The 20,932-nt window shown below is 47.1% G+C and overlaps 1 protein-coding gene across 1 annotated transcript; it reads left to right on the forward strand.

Annotated features, from left to right (window-relative positions):
- Positions 1-347: 347 nt before the first annotated feature.
- Positions 348-18,718, forward strand: LOC118858559 (CUGBP Elav-like family member 5). The gene is made up of 3 exons (XM_036769161.1): positions 348-613; positions 18,196-18,345; positions 18,714-18,718. Exons 1-3 carry the CDS (start codon positions 358-360, stop codon positions 18,716-18,718), a joined length of 411 nt encoding a protein of 136 aa, XP_036625056.1. The 5' UTR covers positions 348-357.
- The last annotated feature ends 2,214 nt before the right edge of the window (positions 18,719-20,932 follow it).

Genomic DNA, 20,932 nt, shown 5'->3' on the forward strand with positions numbered 1-20,932 from the left:
TGCCCGGGGCGGGGCATCGGAGGCGGCCCGTTGTACCCTGGCTAGACGGGGAGGGAAGCATCTCTGTGTCCTTGATGGGGGAGGGGGCTCCGTAGCGCCATCCTTGGAGCGTCCCGGACCTCCCCTCCCTCCTCTCTCATGCTCTTTCCCTCCCTCCTTCCCTCCCTCCCTTCTCCCAGGCGGGGGCACTGGGCGCCCGAGGCTGCAGAGCCGGACTCGGGCCAGCAGGTGTCGCTACGGAGCGCTTCTTTTGTGGTCCTGATGCTGCCGCTGGCCTGAGAGCGAGAGCTTCCTCTCCAGCTGAGAGCTTTTCTCCTCCGTTCATTTGCTCTTATCCAACCTGTGTCGGTCTCGGGCATGGCCAGATTGACGGAGAGCGAGGCGAGGCGGCAGCAGCAGCAGCAACTCCTGCAGTCCAGAACCTCCCCCATGAGCAGCGGCCCCGAGCCCCCCGTCCAGCCGGACAGCATGAAGGACCTGGACGCGATCAAGCTCTTCGTTGGCCAGATCCCCCGCAACCTGGAGGAGAAGGACCTCAAGCCCCTTTTCGAGCAATTCGGCAAGATCTACGAGCTGACGGTGCTCAAAGACCGCTACACCGGCATGCACAAAGGTGCGCCCCAGCCCCGCCCCTCCCCTCTGCTCTCCACCCCACCCTGGGGCCAGCCCGCCCGCCGCCCGCCGCCTGCCGCCCGCCCGCTGCCTACCCGCCGCTTGCCCCCACGCCTTCCTGCCCCCTCCTCTCCTCCTCGTCGCTACCCCTCTTCTAGCATCCTAGCGCCCTCCTGCTCTCGCTCATCCCTCCTCCTCCCCACTCCACCTTCTGGCATCATTATCATCATCATTATCATCATCATCATCCTCTCTTCTCCTTCCTTTCCTTTTCCTTATCCCTTTCTCCTTCCTCCTTCCCCTATCCTCCATCAGTCTCCCTTTTCTTTTCACTTCTATCCTCCTACTGCCTTCCATCCTCCCCCTCCATCCTTTGCTTCCTCCTCAGCATCTCTCTCCCTCTCTCTCTCTCTCTCTCTCTCTCTCTCTCTCTCTCTCTCTCTCCTGTCTCCCCCTCCTTCCTTCTCCATCCCATCCCCCCATACCTTTCATCTCCCCCACCCCAGACCCCTCTGTATCATCTTCTTCACTTCCCCCATCAGCCCTCCCTCTTTTCCTCCTCCCACTCCCCCTGGGTTTCTAGGGGTGGTGTGGGCAGATTAGAGCTGTCCCCCTCCATACTTTTCCATTCATCCAAGCTTTTGACAGGAGCAACCCAGGAAGTTTTAACCTCCGGACAGAATCCCATTGGTAATTTTCACAAAGGGGACGAGCCTGTGCGAGAGACTGGGGATATCAGAAACACTAAAGGTCCAACTGTCCAGTGTGCAAACAGATGCCAAGGAGGCCAGCTAGTTGGTAACTACAAAGAAAAAGGGGATGGGTATGTGTGGGGAGAGAGGATCTATGGGAAGAGCATTCCTATTTATGAAAATGCAATCTTCCCCCAAGGTTTGGGGAAAAGAGTCTGTCTCTCCCTTCCTCTTGCATTCACCCATCTCTTGCCCATTTTGGAAAGCATCTATCCCCCTCCTTCCTCCATCCAACCCTTCATCCTTCCCCTCCATCGCCCTGCCATTTCCTCGTGCCTAAATTAATCCTGGATGAGGCAGGTTGGGGGAATGGGGTGAAGGGTTCCCTCTATCTGGAGACAATGAGTCCTTCAAAGGCAGAGCAGGGCAGAATCCTGGTGTGGAAATGAGAATCATTTGGCTAGTTTTGATAGACAGAGAAATAGGAAATTGCCCAGACCAGAAGGAGGTGGGCTTCCTACAACCAGATCATCTGCCTCTGTAGAATAGAATCTCATTAAAATAAAGAAAAATCCAGTGATAAGCAGGAGAGGAAAATTGTTTATGGTTCAACTTGTATCTTGGGTTCAGATTGCTCTTGTTAGGTCAGTTGTTCTGTGAGGGTATGCCTGTGCAGAGGAATTATGGACAGAGTTGACATGGTAAATATGGGAGGCTTGTGTTGTTGGCATCCATGTTTCCAATTCCCTTGTGAGCAATCAAGAATAGTTAGGGAGATGGAAACATGCATGGAGGATCTTTGTGCCAGTTGCTGGGCAGGTACTGAAGCCCCAGAGAACCATTGGTGCCCCAGACCTTCTACCCCTGGCTGGAGGCCCTAACTCATGCTACCTTCAGTGTGCCTCTCCAGATGCCATCTTTGAGAAGTCTCAAACATGACCCAGAGGTTCCTTTCCCCCCAGAATGCTTTCCCGATGGGACGGGCATGTGGAGAGAATGTTGGACAGATGTCCAGCCCAAATCTACGAGGGCTAGCTCATTCTGAAGCCTTTGCCAGGTCCCCTAAAGGGAAGGCTGATGCCCTCACACTCCCTTAGTGGAGGATCCCTCTCAACATTGCCTAGTGAAAACCCTAAATTGGCCTAGTAAAATCTTCTGCTCATTCCCCTCAGCTTGGTCCTGTGATAGAGATGGCTAGATTTGATAAAAGATCCAAGAACTGGACACTGAATGTGTAGATTAGACTTCTCTGAGGCCCTGATGAGGCCCAAATTCCTCAACCTTCCCTTTCCTACTCCCTTCCCTCTTCCAACATGTGTGAAACATGAATCATCACTATCTAGAAAGATTCCCACCCAGGGTGGGGCTGGAGGTTGTCCCACAGGGCTGCTAGCATGCTTTGCAGTAGACCAGGGCTCTCTTCACAAGGTACTCTTGGTGTCTTGGGCTCCTGAGGTGTGATTCAAGAAACTAGGGGAGGGAGGGTTGTTGTCTTGGTGACAGGAGATTTGAAGCAATTTTTTTCCTTGTTAATTAACCTTCCCTTCCTCCTCTCCCCTCTGAGCTCGAGTGTGCGCACACGAGCTCGTGCACACACACACACACACACACACACACACACACACACACATGCACACACACACACACACACACACATCTCCCTAATTCTATGTTACTCTCTCCTATTGAGATCAGTCTTCATCATCATGGCAGGGAAAGGAGAGTCCAAACACTGGGGGAGTTAGAATCATGGACTCGTCTACCCTGGGTAATGACTTCCTGGACCCAAGGAGATGGAATTAAGGAAGGAGTATTTGGTATGCCCCAAATGCAAGGGACATCACTCACCTTCCTCTCTCTCTCTTTTAGGCTATTCTGCCTCATAGAATCTTTGGGGTGACAAATATAAGTACCCCTATTTGGACAAGTGCCATGCTCCTATGGTGACATGAGGGGAGAGGATAAAACACCAAGATGTTCCTGATTCCTTCTTTAAGGTTTATCTGGATATGATTAGCTGCTGGAGCCCTGGAGGAGTCCATTTCTATGAAAGCATAGTTCATAGGCAGGTTCCCCCTTTTAGAACCCCTTTTCTGTGCCATGGCCTTACACCTTTGTTTCAGAATTTCCCTGAGGAGTGGGCTTGAGTTACCATGGCTTGCTCCAGTGCTGGAGGAGGTGGTGAGAGGGACCCAGTAGACAAGGTGCCACCTACATACCAGTTTAGGTTCTGGGGTAATGTGTCCTATGCTTAAGTATAGGTCTGGTTGAAGGCATCCAGAAGAGTATTGGAAGGGAGGGGAATAGGAAGCGTGGGGTTCTTGTTAGAGATAACCCCGGGCCAAGAATTAGAAGAACTGGGTTCTAACCTCAATTCGGACACTGATGATTTTGTAATCTTGGATGAGTCACTTTGCATTTGGGACCTCAATTTCCCCATCTGAAAAATGAGAATTTGTACTACATTATCCATAATGTCCCTTTCAGTTACAAAATCCTATATTCTAAGGGCCCTCCCCAGCTCTGACATCCTGAGTTCTAAGGGCTCTCCCATTTCTGACATTCTATGTTCTAGGCCCCTCCCCAATCTGACATTCGACATTATATGATTCTAGAAAGGGAGTCAGCAAATTAATGGAGAGCTATGTGTGTGTTTCAAGTGAGACTGAAGGAAAGAGAAGGCTCTCTAGTTGCTGGGGTACAATGGCCAAAGAGGGGAGTAATGGACATTTGATTGGGCCAATCAGAAGAAGACTACCTTGCAAGCCCAGTATCTTATTTGGGTCTCAGAATCACCCTGTGAGGCCAGCAAGAGCAGGGATTATTTTCCTCATTTTATAGCTAGGGAAACTGAGTCCTATAGAAGAAAAGAGTCTTGATGGAGGTCACTCAGTGACTCTGTGGCACAGGTGGACCTGGAACCCAGTACTTCCCACCCCTGACTCTTTGTCACACCTGCAGCTATTTAGGTTTGAGAGGAAATGTCTGGACAGGGCTGGGTGCTGAAGGCTGGGGAGATTAGGATGTGTTTGTGCATGTGGTTGGAGAGTGGGACCAGAACTCTCCAGAGCCCCCTTGGACAGGGTGAAGGAATAAGCATCGTTTCCACGAAAACTGGTGGTGTTGATGGATACGATCGCTCCCTGAGTTGGGCACTTGAAATAAAACTGCTGTCTCTGTGTGTGTGTGTGTGTGTGTGTGTGTGCCACCACTCTCAGAACAAACCTGTTACCATCTGACAATGCTGGGCCTCGAAAATAGATCGGTGTGGCACGGTGGGGGCTGGGAGCCAGGAGGGCAGGGGAGGGGGAGGGGAGCCCGTGAATAAAACACTCATTTCATTACAAACAGCCCGTTAAATATAGTCTGCGTTTGTAGGTTGAGGTCAAGCTACAGACAGAGGCAGAAATCTGTCACTAGCCTGTATGGAGATGAGAAGGCCAGTGTTGGCATTACCTGGGTGGGCTCCTTGTAACAAAACTCATTCGGAAACACAGGATTCTATAGCAAATATATATATATATATATATATATATATATATATATATATATTATATATATATATACATATACATATATTTATATCCCTCCCCTAACCTCTGCTCTGAGTTGTTTTTTGTTTGGGTTTTTTGGTTTTTTTTTTTTTGGTGTGTGTGTATGTGTGTAGATACGTATTTGTGGAGAGAGACACAGAGAGAGAGAGAGAGAGAGAGAGAGAGAGAGAGAGAGAGACCGAAAGAGACAAAGAGAGACCAAGAGAGAAAGGCAGAGAGACACAGAGATGAAGCATGTGGGGCTGCTGTTTTTGGTTCTCAATTTTCTTTCCAGGGAAGGATGCTTGTGAGTGCAAGAATAGAATTTGGGGAGGGAGGGGTTTCATTCCTTGCCTCCCCCATCCCATTTCTTTCCAATCATTCCTCTAATTCCTTTGCCCCTCCGGCCCCTAGCCCCTGAGGCCATCCAGTGATGTTTAGGAAATTGTCTTCCCCCTCCCCCCTTCTTCTTCCCAGGACCCAGCACCCTATTCTTATCTCCCTCTTGGGCCCAGGACCTGGCAAATTTGGCACATCTGGTGGGCGTCGTTAATTTTTCTATGAATGTTAATGCCTTAATGTCAATATTATTATGAAGTGGTTTATATATTCATATTAGCAGATGAATATTAATGCTCCAACACCCTCTGTAGTGGCTCGGGTTACTCCAGTTCCCCTGGTATTATTCACAATGCTGTTTTTTTTTTCTATTTATGTTAATCGTATATACATTTGCATATTAATGGTAATATTTGTCTTAAATGGGCTATTTTGTGGGAGGGAGGGAAGGAAGTGGCTGATCAGAAATAGGGGAGACACACACCACTGGCCAGCAAGCCAAGATTTGGAGGGATGGCAGCTCCTACCAGGGTCTGGCCTGGGTGTCCTCCCCAGTGGGTTTTAGGAGGGAAGGGAGGGAAGGAGAGGGAGCTCTGAAGCATGAGATTCAGAGACAGCCTGATGTGGAATCCGGAGGGAGATGACAGAGGAAGGAGGGAAGTCTGGAGACAGGGAAGGGGGGAGGGAGGTGGGAGAGGTGAGGCAAAGGGATGGAAAGGGGAATGAGACTTATAGGGCATTATGCCAGGTGAAAGCTGATCAGCTTAAACCCCAGGGCTGGGGGATGCAGTCAGACAAGCAGAGACAGAAGACCAATTCCTGTGTTACTTCAGGGCAGGATTGTTGGATCAGATGTGGACAGCACAAGGGAAGGGGGAGGGGGTCCCCAAGGGACCTGGTCTGTTCGTTCTTTCCCAGGGGAGGAGGGAGCAGCAATGGTCTGAGCCCCGGGAAACTCTGGGCTTGATATTAATCAATCATCTAATTTTATTGAGCACCTGCTGTGGGAATCTTTCACATGCATTTCACAAAGCCCTTTCTCATTCAGATCCTCATTTGAGTTTTACAATGCCCCCTGGAAGGTGGACAGGGCAGGAATTGTCATGCCCATTTTACTGGTGGGAAAATGGAGGTTCAGCAGAAGTGACTTGTCCTGTAAAATGAAGGAGTTAGACTAAATGATCTCTTAAAGGCCCTTCTTGACTTTCCATGTCCTAAGAGGTCTCTCCACTTATTTTAAGGACCTTCCCAATTCTGACACGAACCTTTGTCAGTTCCCCTGAGTTGTTAATGTCCCATCTCCAGAAATTATTCGGTATTTATTTGCATCTTGTATTTACTTATCTGTCTGAGGGCAGGTACTGTCTCATTTTGTCTTTCTATCCTCAGCATCCGGAACAGTGTCCAGCACATAGTGGGTGCCTAAATGGGTTTGCTGGATTTAATTGAGTGCTATGTTCTAAGGTCCCTCCCAACTCTGACACTTTATATTCTTAGGTCTCTTCCAGCTCTGAAATTCTGTGTTCTAAGGTCACTTCTAGCTGACTATGTCCCTAGACCTGGCCCTCATGAAGGTTGCAGCAGCTAGGTAGTTCAGTGGAGAGAGCAGTGGGCCTGCTCAAAAAGAGTTGATTTCAAATTCAGCCTCAGACACTAACCAGCTGTGTCGTCCTGGGCAAGTTGCCTAACCTCTGCCTCGGTTGCCCTATCTATAAAATAGGGAAGTAATGGCACCTACTTCCAAAGGTGGTTGTGAGGAACAAATGAGATAACATTTGTAAAAAGTTCCTGGTGCATAGTAGGTACTTAATACATGCTAGTTCTTCCCTCTCTGATTTCTAGCCCAGTGGGAGAGAAAAGACAGATGTACCAATTAACGGTGATCAAGAAAAGAACTCGACAAGACAGTTTCAGATGAGATGCTCAGACAAGATGGAAATCTCACTTCCAGCTCAGATGATCAGAAAGTCTTAGAGGAGGTGGCGTTTGAAAGGGGCATGGAAGGAATAAGTCTCCAGAGAGCCAAGGATCACTGGGGAGATGAAATGTACAGCTTCACTACCTCTGTGGCTAGCTGGTGTGTCTGTACACGTGTGGGGGGGGGGCAGTGAGTAGATTAGCATGTTAAGATGGGTGGGGTGTGTGCGTATTTGTAGATGTGTGTGTGTGTGTGTGTGTGTGTGAGTGTAGGTGTGGGTGGGAGTGTGGAATAAGGAGTTCCTCTGGTAACAAGGAGGGTCTACATTAAACCATCCACACTTTCCCACCTGCTTGTGAACATACAAATATTTATGAAATGGGAGACCTGATTGGGGAGACAGGCCAGAGACTCTGCTGCAGGAATCCACTCTAAAGTGGACAGGTAGGGATAGGGGAAATCATGAGAAGTCAGGTTGAATTTGATATAAAGATGACTTGTCACAACAGCCAGAGTCTGGAGGGGACAGAGCTCCCTGTCCCTAGATGTTTTTAATCACAAAGCAGGGTGACCTTGAGTCAGGAAAGATGTAGAAAGGATCATGGCATTTGGCAGGTGGCTGAACCAGGGGCCCTCCAGGGTCCTGTTCAGCCTTAATTGAGGAGTTGTTTGGGGGAGAGGAGGTATGAACAACCAGGCTCTGTCTGACTGGTTCAGAGTACCTTCTAGCATCCAGGAGGTCCTGGATGAAGATCTCATTGTATCCCAGCTGACTTAAGTCCCTGGGATTAGCTGGAGTGACTGGGTATGATTAATAATAATGATAATAAATGCTAGTGGCTCTATGTTACCTGTAGGATTAAATATAAGCTCCATTGTTTGGCACTTAAAGCCCTTCACTCCCTGGCTCCATCTTACCTTGGCAGTCTTATGACATGTTTTGTTCAGTCCTTTCAGTCACGTCTTACTCTCCGAGACTACATTTGGGGTTTTCTTGGTAGAGATCCTGGAGTGCTCATTTGACAGGTGAGGAAACTGAGGCAAACAGGGTTAAGTGACTTGCCTAGGGTCACCCAGCTAATAAGTATCAGAGGCTGGATTTGAACTCAGGTTTTCCTGATTTCAGGGCTGGTGCTCTACCCACTGCGCCACCTTGCCGCCCCCTTTCCTTCATACACACGGTGGTTCAGCTAAACCGGCATTTTTAGTGACCCTGTCACATAATACTTCATCCCTCCTCTCCCTGCTTTTGCACAAGCAGTCTCCCATACCTGGGGTGCTCTCTCTCCTCACTTTCCAAGATTTCCTCCATTGTCAGTAACTGTCTCCAAGAGAAGAATCTCTCCAAGGCTTGGCTCAAAGGTCACCTTTTACATAGACCTTTCCTCCTTGAGCACTTAACACACTACCTGGCTCATAGCAGGCATTCAGTAAATGCTTGTTCCTTCCTCTCCTCCCCCTCCCAATTTAACCCAAATTATCTTATATCCATTTTGTGTATGTCTCCTTAGGTTCACATTGTCTCTCTCTCTGATAGACTATAAGCTCACTGAGGGCAGGGACTGTTTCATTTTTGTCGAATCCCTAGTACCTGGCTCATAATTGGCACTCAATAAATACTTGTTAATTGTTTGCTCGGTTCAGTAACATAGCATTTATTCAGTACCTGAAATTTACATAACAATTCCACTTAAGGGTTGCACCTCACAGCCGCAAACCACTTGGATTTTCATAGTGATCTTTTGAGGAGGTTGAGAAAGTGTTAATATCCCCATTTTACAGCTTATAGGATAATTATAGGATTTGGAGCTAGGAAGGACTTTCAAGCCCATCTGGTCCAACTCCCTTCCTTTAGAGAAGAAGAAACCCAGCCTCAGAGGGCTGGAACCCCAGTCTTACCGCTCTAAGAGCCTTGAATGGAGTGGGCATTCAGCAGATGCTGGGTTGAATTAAATTCTATTGAATGCCTGATCCTGGGCAAGTGTGCCCAGTTGGGCTGGTGTCTGAGAGTGCCCTTTCTCTCCCAAGGCCCCTCACCATAGCAAGTACACACACACATACATACACACACACACACACACATACACACATGCACACACATACACACATATTTAGAAGTCCTTTGATTCTCTCTTTAAAGTCAATGCAACTCTGTATCCCAGAGAGGGATGAGTGGAGAGTCAGAGACCCAGGCTTTTGTCCCACTGGGGTTCCCTGACTGGGCTCTTGCCTGGGAATTATGTGTCTGGGTGGCCTCACTTTGTGAGCCTTGGGCCGTTCTGCCTTCTGTGTTCGGAGCAAGAGATTCAGTCTGCCTGAGCTTTGGTTTTCCCATCTGTGCCTTTGGTCCTATTTCCCTGTGGGAAAAAGGCTTAGATGATCTCTCAAGTACCTCCCAGCTCTAATATTCTGTGTTCAGGTCCTTGCCGGCTTGGACTTCCTAGATTCTAAGGTTCCCTCCATCTCTGATATTTTGCATTCTAAGGGCCCTCCCAGCTCTGACATCCTGTGTTCTAAGGGCCGTTCCCAGCTCTGACATTCAGTGCTCTAAGGGCCCTCCCAGCTCTGAAATTCTAGGTTCTAAGGGCCCTCCCAGCTATGATATCCTGTGTTCTAAGGACCCTCCCAGCTCTGACATTCAGTGTTCTAAGGACCCTCCCAGCTCTGACATTCAGTGTTCTAATGACCCTCCCAGCCCTGACATTCTGTGTTCTAAGGACCTTCTCAGCTCTGATACTTTGTGTTCTAAGAGTCGCCCCAGCTCTGACATTCTGTGTTCTAAGGGCCCTCCCAACTCTGACATCCTGTGTTTTGAGGACCTTCTCAGATCTGATACTTTGTGTTCTAAGGGCCTTCCTAGCTCTCCGTACATGGTTGTCTCTTCTTTTTCTTAATTCATTCTTTTCTTCATTCATTCAGGAGTTCAAATGCCTGCTACAGCGCTATACAAGCGCTGAATAGATATCAATTTTGTTGAATAGGCATTTATTAAGTTCTTATGACCGTATTGTGGGTCCCTGTGATGGGCTTGCTGTAGGGGGAGAGAAGTGAGTAAGAGATGCCCTCGTGGAGCTCATTGTCTACCAGGGAGGTTGAGATATCCACAGAAATACCAAAGCAGAATGTGCTGAGGCCCACAAAGGCATGCAAAGCTCAATAAACTTCCTGCTGGCGAGATCAGGAAAGTTTCCCCAGAGGAAGAGACAGCTCAGAGGAAGCCAAGACCTGTAAAATGGGGAGAGTTTCAAAGGAAAAGATGGTGGACCAACATTCCAGGGGGAGGAAGATACAGGACACATTTAGAGATAGCAGTTTATTTGCAACATATCATATAGGAAGGGGAGATTAATTTGCAAAGGCAGACTTAAATCAGACTGTTGGGAACCTTGAATGCTAGGCTACAGATTCTATACCTTCTCCTCTGGGGACTGGAGACTCATAAAATGTGTCAGATTAGGTGAGGGCCATAATCGGAACTGGGTTTTAAGAAGATGATTCTAATGGCCCGTGAAGGAGGGCTCACGGGATCATAGATTTAGAGCTTGAAGGGCCTTCCCTCTTCATTAGACATATAAGGAAACTGAGGCATAGACAGGCTCAGTAACTGGTCCATGTAGGTAGGAAGTGGGAGGGCTGGGATCGAACTCCAAAATCAATTATTCTTTCCATCATATCACTCTGCCTACTGGAAGAGAGAGGAAGCTACCAGAAGCACAGAGCTTATCTAGGGAGCCATTGTCATAGTCCAGGCAAGAGGTGACAAAGTCTGAATGAGGGTGGTGGCCATCAGAGCGGCAAGTAGGGGACTGGCCTGAGACAGACGTCAGAGCTAGGATGGAAGGCACTGGCCACTGTGGTGAGGTCATCAAGGAGGTGCCAGAGATGTCCTATTAGTTCCAAGCTGTAGAGATTTGTTGAGGTCTCCAGGGATAGAGGGAGGACAGGAGCCCCCAAAGGCATCCCAAAGAAGTTGCCTTTCCTGGGATCCCCAGAAGAGGATAGCTCTGCCCAAAGATTCAGTTTGAAAGCTGTACTCCAGGAGACCTGGTTTGGTAGCCTGAAGAGAAGGCCTTTGATGATGGAGGACAAGCCCATGTCTTGCCATCCTTGGCCCATCCTCCCCCTCTGCTAAGGACTGGAACATTCATGAGAGTTTTCCCAAGGAACTCATTTAAGGTATAGGAAATGAGTACCAAGGACAGGGCCATGCATAGATTTGGAGACAGCACTGTCTTTTCCCCATCATTTTCAGGTTGAAGTGTTATGATTTCTTCTCCTGGTCTTGGCTCTTCTCACCATCTACCGTCTCTGATCCTCACCTCTAGCTGGGGAGGAGGGGTAGTGTTGGAAGGGTTGGAAGACAAGGAAGAGAAGAGACCTGGTTTCCTATCTAAAGTCAAGACTAGTCTGACCCTGCTTAGCTGGTGGGAGTCAGCCAAGTGGGACAGGCATGGGAGCAGTGAAAGATTGTTACCATCTGTTAAGTGGGCGGTCTGTCCAAATGGTGTTCTTCAGACACATAGAGGAAGCATCCTGATTACAGTCAGGGACCGTCATGCTTTCAGCTGTGTCTTCATCCACACTTTCTTGCCTGGCTTCTTCTTGTGAACAAGAGGACTTGTATATGACATGTCTGGTGGGCATTAGGACTAAGGCTGAGACTGGGATCAGGGTTGAGATTAAGTATGGGTTCAATGTTCATTCTGAAGGAGGACCATGTTCAGTACCAAGTTCAAGGATTGGGTTGAGGCTGGTTTTAGGTTTTAGGATCATGCAATTCCACTAGACTGCTGGAGTTTGAAGGGAACCTTAGAACAAAGAATGTAGAAAATCAGAGCTGGGAGGGCCTTTAGAACACAGGATGTCAGAACTGGGGGGTGGGGTGCCCTTAGAACATGGGATGTCAGGGCTGGGAGAGCCCTTAGAACATAGAATGTCAGCAATGGGAGGGCCCTTAGAGCACAGGATGTCAGAGTTGAGACAGCCCTCAGAACTCAGAATGTCAGGGCTGGGAGGCCCCTTAGAATATAGAATGTCAGCACTGGGAGGGTCCTTGGAACCCAAGATGTCAGAACTGAAAGAAAGCATGAACCCTGGTTTTATTAAATAGCCCAGCCCACTCATTCAAAGGATAAGGAAGCTGAGACCCCATGAAGGGACATATTTTGCCTAAGTTCACATGGATTCAAAGTGGGGGGGAGAGCCAGGGACTCAAATCCAGGTCTCCTCCAAGGCCAGGTCAGGTCCTTTCCCATTATGCCATACTTTCTCCCACGGAGACAGCTTGTCTCTCAGTATACTTTAGTTTCATTTTGGTGCCTCAGGACCAAATGACTGAGCAGAGCATGACTTTATACTCAAAGGAAAAATAATAAAGAGAAAGACCAAATTTAGTCAATTTCTTTTAGACAATTCAAATAACAAGTCTTGTCGAGTTAGAGTTACTTCCACAAAGCTCGAGATTTGTTGAGATTCCCTTTATCCCCTGACCAACCTCTAACGAAGAAGATTCTGATTTGTGACCCAGCCAGGAGGTACTTGAGAACACAGAACACAGGATGTCAGAGCTAAAAAGGATTTTGGAACATAGAACATAGAATCATAGGATTTAAAAGTGGAGGAGAGCTTAGAGATTTTCTTATCCAACTCTCTTGTTTTACCAATGGGGAAACCAAGGTTCAGATTATCTCTTGGGTCCCGTCCAACTCTGATTCTAAGACTAATCTGAACCCAAAATGAATATCCAGAGCCAGTTGTAATTTCTGCCAAGCTAGACATCCTTGCTCTTGAGGCCAGCCTGCTGGACAGACTCGGGGCTCAAGTCATTCGTCTCTTACCTTCTTTCTCCCTCCTCCTTTCCCCACTGACCTTCAGCATAGCTAGAATTGGAGGCTGCTATTGGCATGGGGGCTGAACCGGGCTGGCAGGCAGGGGAGAGGAGCAACATTTACTGAAGAGAATTGGCCCCTGGATGCAGTTGGCCACTGCTAGCCCTTGGCAGGCAGCCTCCGCCCTCTGCCAGTGAGGGATTTCCATATTTTTGGAGCCTGTTAAATTATCAAAGGGCTGCTGTGCATAGATTCCACTCCTCTCCCCTTCCTACAAATCAAATTATCAGAGCCAAGATTGGATTGTAAATGGCTTGAGATGATCTATTCATTGTTGGTATTTAAAGTCTTCTTGGTCTCAAAGCACTGGAGAGTCCAAGGCCCTCCACACTCCCCAGAGGAGCCCTGGGATGACCAACAACAAAGGCCAATCTGTTTTTCCACACACCTGGCTCAACTCTAGAAGCACCTCTGGCTGGAACCTTATCACACGGGAGTACAAAGTTTGGAAATCCTGCCAATGGGTGAAAAGGCTTGGACTTGGAAATGAAGGGCAGGACCATGATGAGCCTCAGAGGCTCTGGGGTTTGCGCCCCAGTCCCTTTGGTTATTAGTGGTTTGACCCTGGAAAAGTCACTCAATTTCTCAGAGCCTCAGTTTCCTCCTCTGTAAAATGAAGAAAATAAGCCCTGCCCTGCCTCCTTTGAGGAGCTGTTGGAAAGATCAATTCAGCCAACCAAACAAGTGCTTTTAAGTACATACTTCGGGCCAGGCACCGAGCTGAGGGAGCAACACAGGATGACATTATTTTGCCCTCAAAGAGCTTACATTCTAAAGAGGGAGACAACATATGCATATCTAGGGGTAGATAAAACACGTGTATAGGAATGTACAAAATCCATTGAAAGGGTGACCTTTGTATGGGACGGGCGGCCAACAGCTGGGGAGACCAAGAGGGGCTCATGTGGAAGGTGGCACTTGAGCTTAAATATCAAAGGGAACTGGGGATTCTAAGGGATGGAGGTGAGAAGAGAGAGCAGGAGTTGAACAGCAGAAAGGCCAGTTTGCCTGGACCACATGGAGGAGAGTAATGTGTAATTAAGTCTGAGAGAGAGGATGGGGCCAGGTTGGGAGGAACTTTTCAAGCCGAACAACAACGTTTTTATTTATCTTATTTTATATGTATGTGTATATGTATGTGTATGTGCATGTATACATATGTGTATATGTACATGCACATACATACACAATATTATATTATACACACATCATATATACACATATATATATGTATGTATACATACATACATACATACATACATACATACATACATATATATGGAGTGGTTGGAGATTATTGAGTAGCAGGGTGGTACGGTCAGATGGACCTCTTAGGAAAATCACTCTGGCAACCACATAGAGGATGAATCCGATGAAATAATGGATGGGAGAGTACATTGTAACTGCACAGTATAATAGAAATGTCAGCTATTGTCATTATTATTACAAATGCATGTGTTATCTTTTGTGTACAAAGATGATCCCCCTGACTCACCCCCTCTGGAAAGGGAGTTCTGCCTGCTATCTCTAGCAGTGGGAATAGGCTGCTCTGAATTATCTGTATTTTTCTCACCTTCTTCTTTGTGACCAGCAGCATATTTCACATAGGGGGTGTCAGGGTTCAGGCTGTGGTGGTAGAGTAATACCTCAGCATGGGAACAGGGAGGGGATCAGTCTGAGACATAGGAATCCAGATTGCAGAGGACAAGGTGTCCAATTTAGTTTAGTTGGAACATAGATTATGTGACAGGCAGGAGATACAATTATATAGACAGGTTGGATCAAGATTTTGGAAGACCTTGAATGCCAGAGTGCAGTAGGGGTGAGGATGGGGAGACTATTATTTTTAAACTGGGAAAGCATTGGGGAATCATCAAAGGTTTCTTTTTTTGTTGGTTTGTTTTGTAGACAATTGGTCTGATCAGAACAGGACACTGGGAAGTAATGTTGAGGGTGAAGATGTGAAGTGGTGAACTTCCCCCCACACCCACTCCCTCCCTCCCCACCCTAAATTTTAATGTCTGTCGAGGGAGGGAGTTGGATTAGATGATCCATAAGTCTGTCACAGGTCTGATAAGCAAGGGAAGGTACCTATAGAAGGTCTGCTCTTCTACAGTCTGAAGTCTCCTCCAGCTCCAACATTCTGGGTTTATGTTCTATAGGACCTTCCAAGCTCTGACATTCTGTGTCCTAAGGTCCCTCCCAGCTCTGACATTCTGTGTCCTAAGGGACCTCCCAGCTCTAAGGTTCTGTGTCCTAAGGGCCCTCCTAGCTCTGACATTCATAGAAAAAGAATCTCAGACACAGAAAATTACTCAAAGGCCACCAAGTCTGACCCATACATGATCGAGAATCCCTGCCCCACCCCCCCAACATACCCAACAAAGGGTCCTCTAGCCTTTGTTTGGAGACCTCCAGTGAAGGAGACCTCCTCAGAGGCCTCTCAGAGCTTCCTGTTCTACTTCAGCACACCTGTCATTGTTTGGAAGTTTTTTTTTTTTAATAATGAAAGCTAACATTTATATAGCACATATTATGTGCTAGGCACTGTGCTAAGCACTAAGTCTTATCTCAGTTTATCCTCACAACAACTCTGAAAGGCTTAGTAATATTACAGTAAGGAAACTGAGGCAAACAAAGGCTAAGTGGCTTGCCCAGGGTCCCATATCTAGTAAGTATCTGAGGCTGAATTTGAACTTAGGTCTTCCTGACTCTAGGCTTGCCACCCATTCTATCCACTGGGCCACACAGATGCTTAAATTCGTCCTGTTATCAAGTTGAGTGAAGTCTACACCTCTGTAACAATGCTTGTAAGAACTGAATTCACCACTGTCATAGATTACTCCTACTCTCCCGGCCAGCCAAAATGAGCCTAATTCCTCTTCCATATACCAACCTTTCAAATACTTGAGCATAGCCCTTATGTCCATCATCTTCTTTTCTTCTCTAGGCCAAACATCCCCATTAGTTCTTTCCATCATTCTTCATGTGGAATAACCCTGAGACCCTTCACCGTTCTGATCACCTTCCTCTGGATGCCCTCTAGCTTATCAGTGTATATTCAGAACTATGAGCAGTATTGTGTTCTGATGAGAACCTAGCACAATAGGGCTGTCCCCCTGCCTAGTCATGGATATTCTGTCTCTCTTAATGTTGCCTAAAATCAAATTAGCTTTTTTGGTTGCCATATATGTCACAGGGTTGACTCATATTGAAGTTGCAATTCATGAAAATACACAGCTCTTTTTTTCCCAGGTAAACCCCTATGTAACCAGACTTCTGCTATATTGTACTTGTAAGTTGAGTTTTTGAGCCCAAATGTATGACTTTACATTTAACCCTAGATTTCACCCAATATGTTCCATGTTCTAACAGCTCTTCCAGCTCAGAGGTTCCATTCTGTGTACTTACTCTGACTTTAATTCAGTAATTATTTATTAAACATTTACCATGTATAAGGTATTATGCTTGGTGTTGAGGATACAAAGATGAAAAACAATATGATCCCTGCCTTCGAGGCGCTTACAATCTGTAGAAGGTTGAGAGACACAAATCTCAATAAGTTAAAAAAAATGACAGAATTATATTGGGGAATTTTGAGTGGCCCAGTTTGCATTGCAAGTTCAAAGCACCTGAAGGCAGAGAGGGAGAAATAAAGCTGGAAAGGGAAGTCAAAGGCAGATAAATGCAGACTTTAGAGGCCAGCCCGAGGCACTTGTATTTTATCTGGGAGGCACTGGGGACTCAATGAAGGTTATTAACTAGGATAGTGACCTGATCAGATTGGTGCATTGGGAAATTTACTTTGACAGCAGAATGAAGGGTGGGAAGGTGTAGGGAGAGACTGAAGACAGGTAGGTTGGTCAGGAGGCTATTTCAATTGTCCAGTCAAGACGTAAGGAGGGCTTAAATTAAGATATTTGCAGTAGAAGTGGAAAGAAAAGTACCAATTTGAGAAATACCTTTGGAATTAGGATTAGTAGGATTTGGCAAATGGTTTGTATTTGGGTAGGTGGGTGGGGACAGGGAGAAGTCTTGCCAGGAGCCCATCAAAAGAATAAGAGATAGAGGGGTGGAGGATGAGTCCAGTCTGAAGCATTGGGCTTAGGGCGTTGTTGGCCCATTTTACTTGGAATCGGAGAGTGAATGAGATTATCAAAGGAGTGGAGACTCCCTGGAGATGCCCACCCTTAGGGTCATATAAACTTGGGGATGGCATTAGTTAGTCTCTAGGGCTCCTTCCAGCCCTGACATTGTCTGTGTTTGGATGAGGCAATGAGATAAAGATTAATTAGAGAAGCTGGGTTCCAATTACGGCTCTTCCCTCTACTGGCTTTGTGGCCTTGGACAAATTATTTCATCTCCCTGGGCCTCAGTTTCCTCATCTGTCAAGTGAGAGGCAGGTGAGTGCTAGGATCCCTTTCAGCTCTAAATCAATGCTCCGTAGGATCCCTTTAAGGTCCCTCTACACTCTGATGTTTGGGGATTTTCAGGTAGTCTCCTTGATGCTGGGTGCTTCCTCTTCCCCAAATTATATTATAGTAATTACTTCCTCTGTCTTCCTTCCACTCCCACTTCCCATCCACAAATCCCTATTTCAACAAGGTCCTTCCTCTGTGGGCTTTCATCTTTGGCTGTTCTTCTAATGACACCCTCTGCCTCTTGCCTCCTCTTCTCCTTCCTCCCCAGCCAGAGCAAATCTCAACCCAAGCCCTCTTTCTTGCTCCTCCCTACTCTTCCCCCCCCCCCCCCCCCGCCCCATTCCATATCATTAACAAACAACTAAAGGACGGGATGAGGTGGAGAATGGACATCTTTCTCTACCTAGGGCAGAAGATGATGAAGAGAAACAAGAGACCTGTCCCAAGAATGGGACTCAGGAATGGGGAACAGAGAATGTGGAAGAAAGCAGTGGGGAGGCTGGCAAATATTTAACTGGCTCTCCAGGAAAAAAATGCACTGGACATACTTTTAAATTTAATATTCGTTATTAACACATCTGACATTATTTTCTTAAGTTTAGACAGTCAACAAGACATCATACCAAGCCCTGATCTATTGTAGAGTTTGCCGATTTCCAAGGAATAAATGCTCACACTGAAAATTTACCCATCTTTGTGAACTGTTGAAGGTAGCTCCAGCACACCTGAAGGGAAAAAAAATCGCCTTTCTCTACCTAACACCTGATTACCATTTCTTTCTCCCCTCCTCAGGGTGCGCTTTCCTCACCTACTGCGCCCGGGATTCCGCCATCAAGGCCCAGACCGCTCTGCACGAACAAAAGACTCTGCCTGGGGTGAGTCTTACTTGGGGATGGGGGCAGGGAAGCGCAGAGCAAGGGGAATTGAGACTTCCCCAGAAGGGTATCCAGGGTTTAGGGAGGGAGCTGTGCTTGCAGATAAGCTTGATTTAGATGAAGACCCCTCTCCCATAAAACTCCTCCCTTCCTAATCCATGACTACACACAGCAAGTGCAGAGATGTAAAAATTGGGGCGCAGGGAAAGGAAATCTAGGAGGTTTAACAAAAGTGAGTATTGCAGATCAGTGGAGGAGCCTTAGAATGTTGTCCTTATGTTCTCCGGTAAGGACTGACTCTTCTCCCTTTGCCAATTACAAGTGAAACTGACCTGACTGGGCAGGGGCTGCTTGGGTGGTAGCTCTGCCAGTGTATGTCACTAGCCTTTCTGGTGAGTTTTCCTTGCTCTCTGTCACCTTTCTCCACATCCCCAGGCTGACCAGAATCCTCAGAAGACTCAATCAAATACAAAACAAAACAAAAAATTAGCCATCTTCTGATTGAATATTAGCTCCATGAGGGCAAAGACTTGTTTCATTTTTGTCTTTGTGTGTTCTCAATGCTTAGCACATAGTAGGTGCTTAATAAATCCTTATGGATTTATTACATTATTACAATATAGTTATGCTATTTATTTATTATATTCCAGGACATGGGGACTGCCTGTGAGCTCAGAAAATTTAGATAAAGTGGGTATCTTGGGTCAGTGTAGGGGCCTGAGAAAGCTTTTCTGAAGTTCTGGAAATAGTGCTTGGGGAATCTGACAAAACCGATTAGATACAGAGGCATCTAGCCTCCATACCGGGACTGACACAGTTGATCTCTTGGGGTCCTTTTGCTTTCAGAGGCTAGCACCTTTCTGCAACCTCTTGGGGCAGGGGCTTTCTAGTGGTCATTTGTGGAGTATAAGGCCAGAGAGCAAGAGGAATAAGGTACTGGGTGACCTGAACTTCCAGGAAAAATAAAGCAGATGTTGGACAGCTCACATACAGCTATGATCTCAGCAAGAGGCAATATAGAAAGAGATGGCCTGTAGTTCAGGAGACCTGGGTTCTAGACCAGATTGTGCCATGCATTCACTGCATGCGCTTAACAAGTCCTTTTTTCTCTCTCTCTCCGTCTCAGATGCCCCATTTGAAAAATGAGGGAGATGGATTAGAGATGATTGCTAAGGTCCCATCTAACTATAAAATCCTAAAGCCCCAATAAACTATCTGGCCTCTGACAGTGGGGCTGGCCTCCAAATCTCCTCCCTAATCTGTCTCCCAGAAGGCCAAGATGGGAGCAGGAGTGGGGTAGTCCTTGAAGAGCCACTGGAGGGCTTTGCCTGCTGACCTAGCTCTCCCCTGGCACTGATGGGGGCCTCTTGCTTACATCAGGCTCTCAGCAGAACAGTCTCCAGGTATTTAAATCTGTGGATTAATTTGTAGGGAGGTAACACTCTGCTAATTACAGAACTTCCCTGCTCATCTCATTGTGGGAGACTAGAGAAAGCTGCCAGAGTTGGTGACTGGATTTAATTTGTTAGGGATGGGAAAAGTGTAGAGATAGGGAAGACTATGGAGAGCTGAGGGGCAATGGAGAAAGCCCTAGACTGGGAAACAGGATGTCTTGGTTCTAATTCTTATTCTGTCTCCAACTCATCTTGTGGCCTTTGGCCGAAACTTTCCACTGGTTAGACCTGACTGTGTCATCTTGGGCATGTTCCTTAACCTCTCCCTGCATCTTGGTTTCTGCATCAGTAAAATGGGTGACTAAATGATCCCTACTCCCTTCTAACTGTAAATGCTATGAGCTCCTTTCTCCTTAGAGCTAACCAGTACTGGGGGGCAGGGAGGATGTGGCCACAACTTTCAGTGCTTTGACTGGATGGTGTCTGAGGGCCCTCTCAGCTCTGACCTTCTGTGTCCTAAGGGCCCTCTCAGCCCTGACATCCCATGTCCTAAGGGCCCTCCCAGCTCTGATATCCCATTATCTAAGGGCCCTCCCAGCTCTGATATTTTGTGTTCTAAGGCTCCTTCTGACATTCTAAGTGTCCTCCTGCCTATTTCCCACCCTCCTACCCAATTTTGACATTATCTGTTCTCTTCCATCTCTGACATTAGCATGGTATGGTAAAAAGTGCCAGATTTAGAATTAAATGATATGGGTTCAAATCTCTTTGCCTCAGGCTAACTGTGTGGCCTTGGGTAAGTCATTTAACCACTCAGTGGTTTCCCCATCAATAAATTGAGGGATTGTACTCAATGACTGCCAGATTCTTTCCAGCTGGAAGTCTACGATCTATGTTCTAAGGGCCCTTTTCGTTCTGACACTCCATGCTCTATATTCTAAGCTCTGCCTACCCCCAAGCTCTAATATTCTTTATTCTGCATTCTGAGGGCTCCTCCACCTGTAACATGCCATAGACCTTCATGGTTCCTAGGGTGAATGGGGGTCCTGGGAGCAGGGAGGAGGTGGGGACAGAGGGCCTGTTCCTTCGTGGAATGGTTCTTGGTGTCACCAGCTTTGACCTAGACGGGCTTCTATGCTGCTGGCACCTGGGGGTGAATGAGAGCTGGGGGTAGGAATGTGTACAGTTGGAGCACGTAGGACATTGGACAATGAAATCCCATGGGTTTAGCAGAATGCAGGGATCAGGAGGAAGCATGCT

The sequence above is a fragment of the Trichosurus vulpecula genome, chromosome 1 (assembly GCF_011100635.1).
Source record: "Trichosurus vulpecula isolate mTriVul1 chromosome 1, mTriVul1.pri, whole genome shotgun sequence".
NCBI lineage: Eukaryota > Metazoa > Chordata > Mammalia > Diprotodontia > Phalangeridae > Trichosurus > Trichosurus vulpecula.

Excerpts from the sequence above, each read along its gene's own strand:
- LOC118858559 (XM_036769161.1), top strand. The coding sequence starts at position 358 with ATGGCCAGATTGACGGAGAGCGAGGCGAGGCGGCAGCAGCAGCAGCAA. Across the intron at positions 614-18,195 it reads CTACACCGGCATGCACAAAG|GGTGCGCTTTCCTCACCTAC; the intron begins GTGCGCCCCAGC and ends TCCCCTCCTCAG.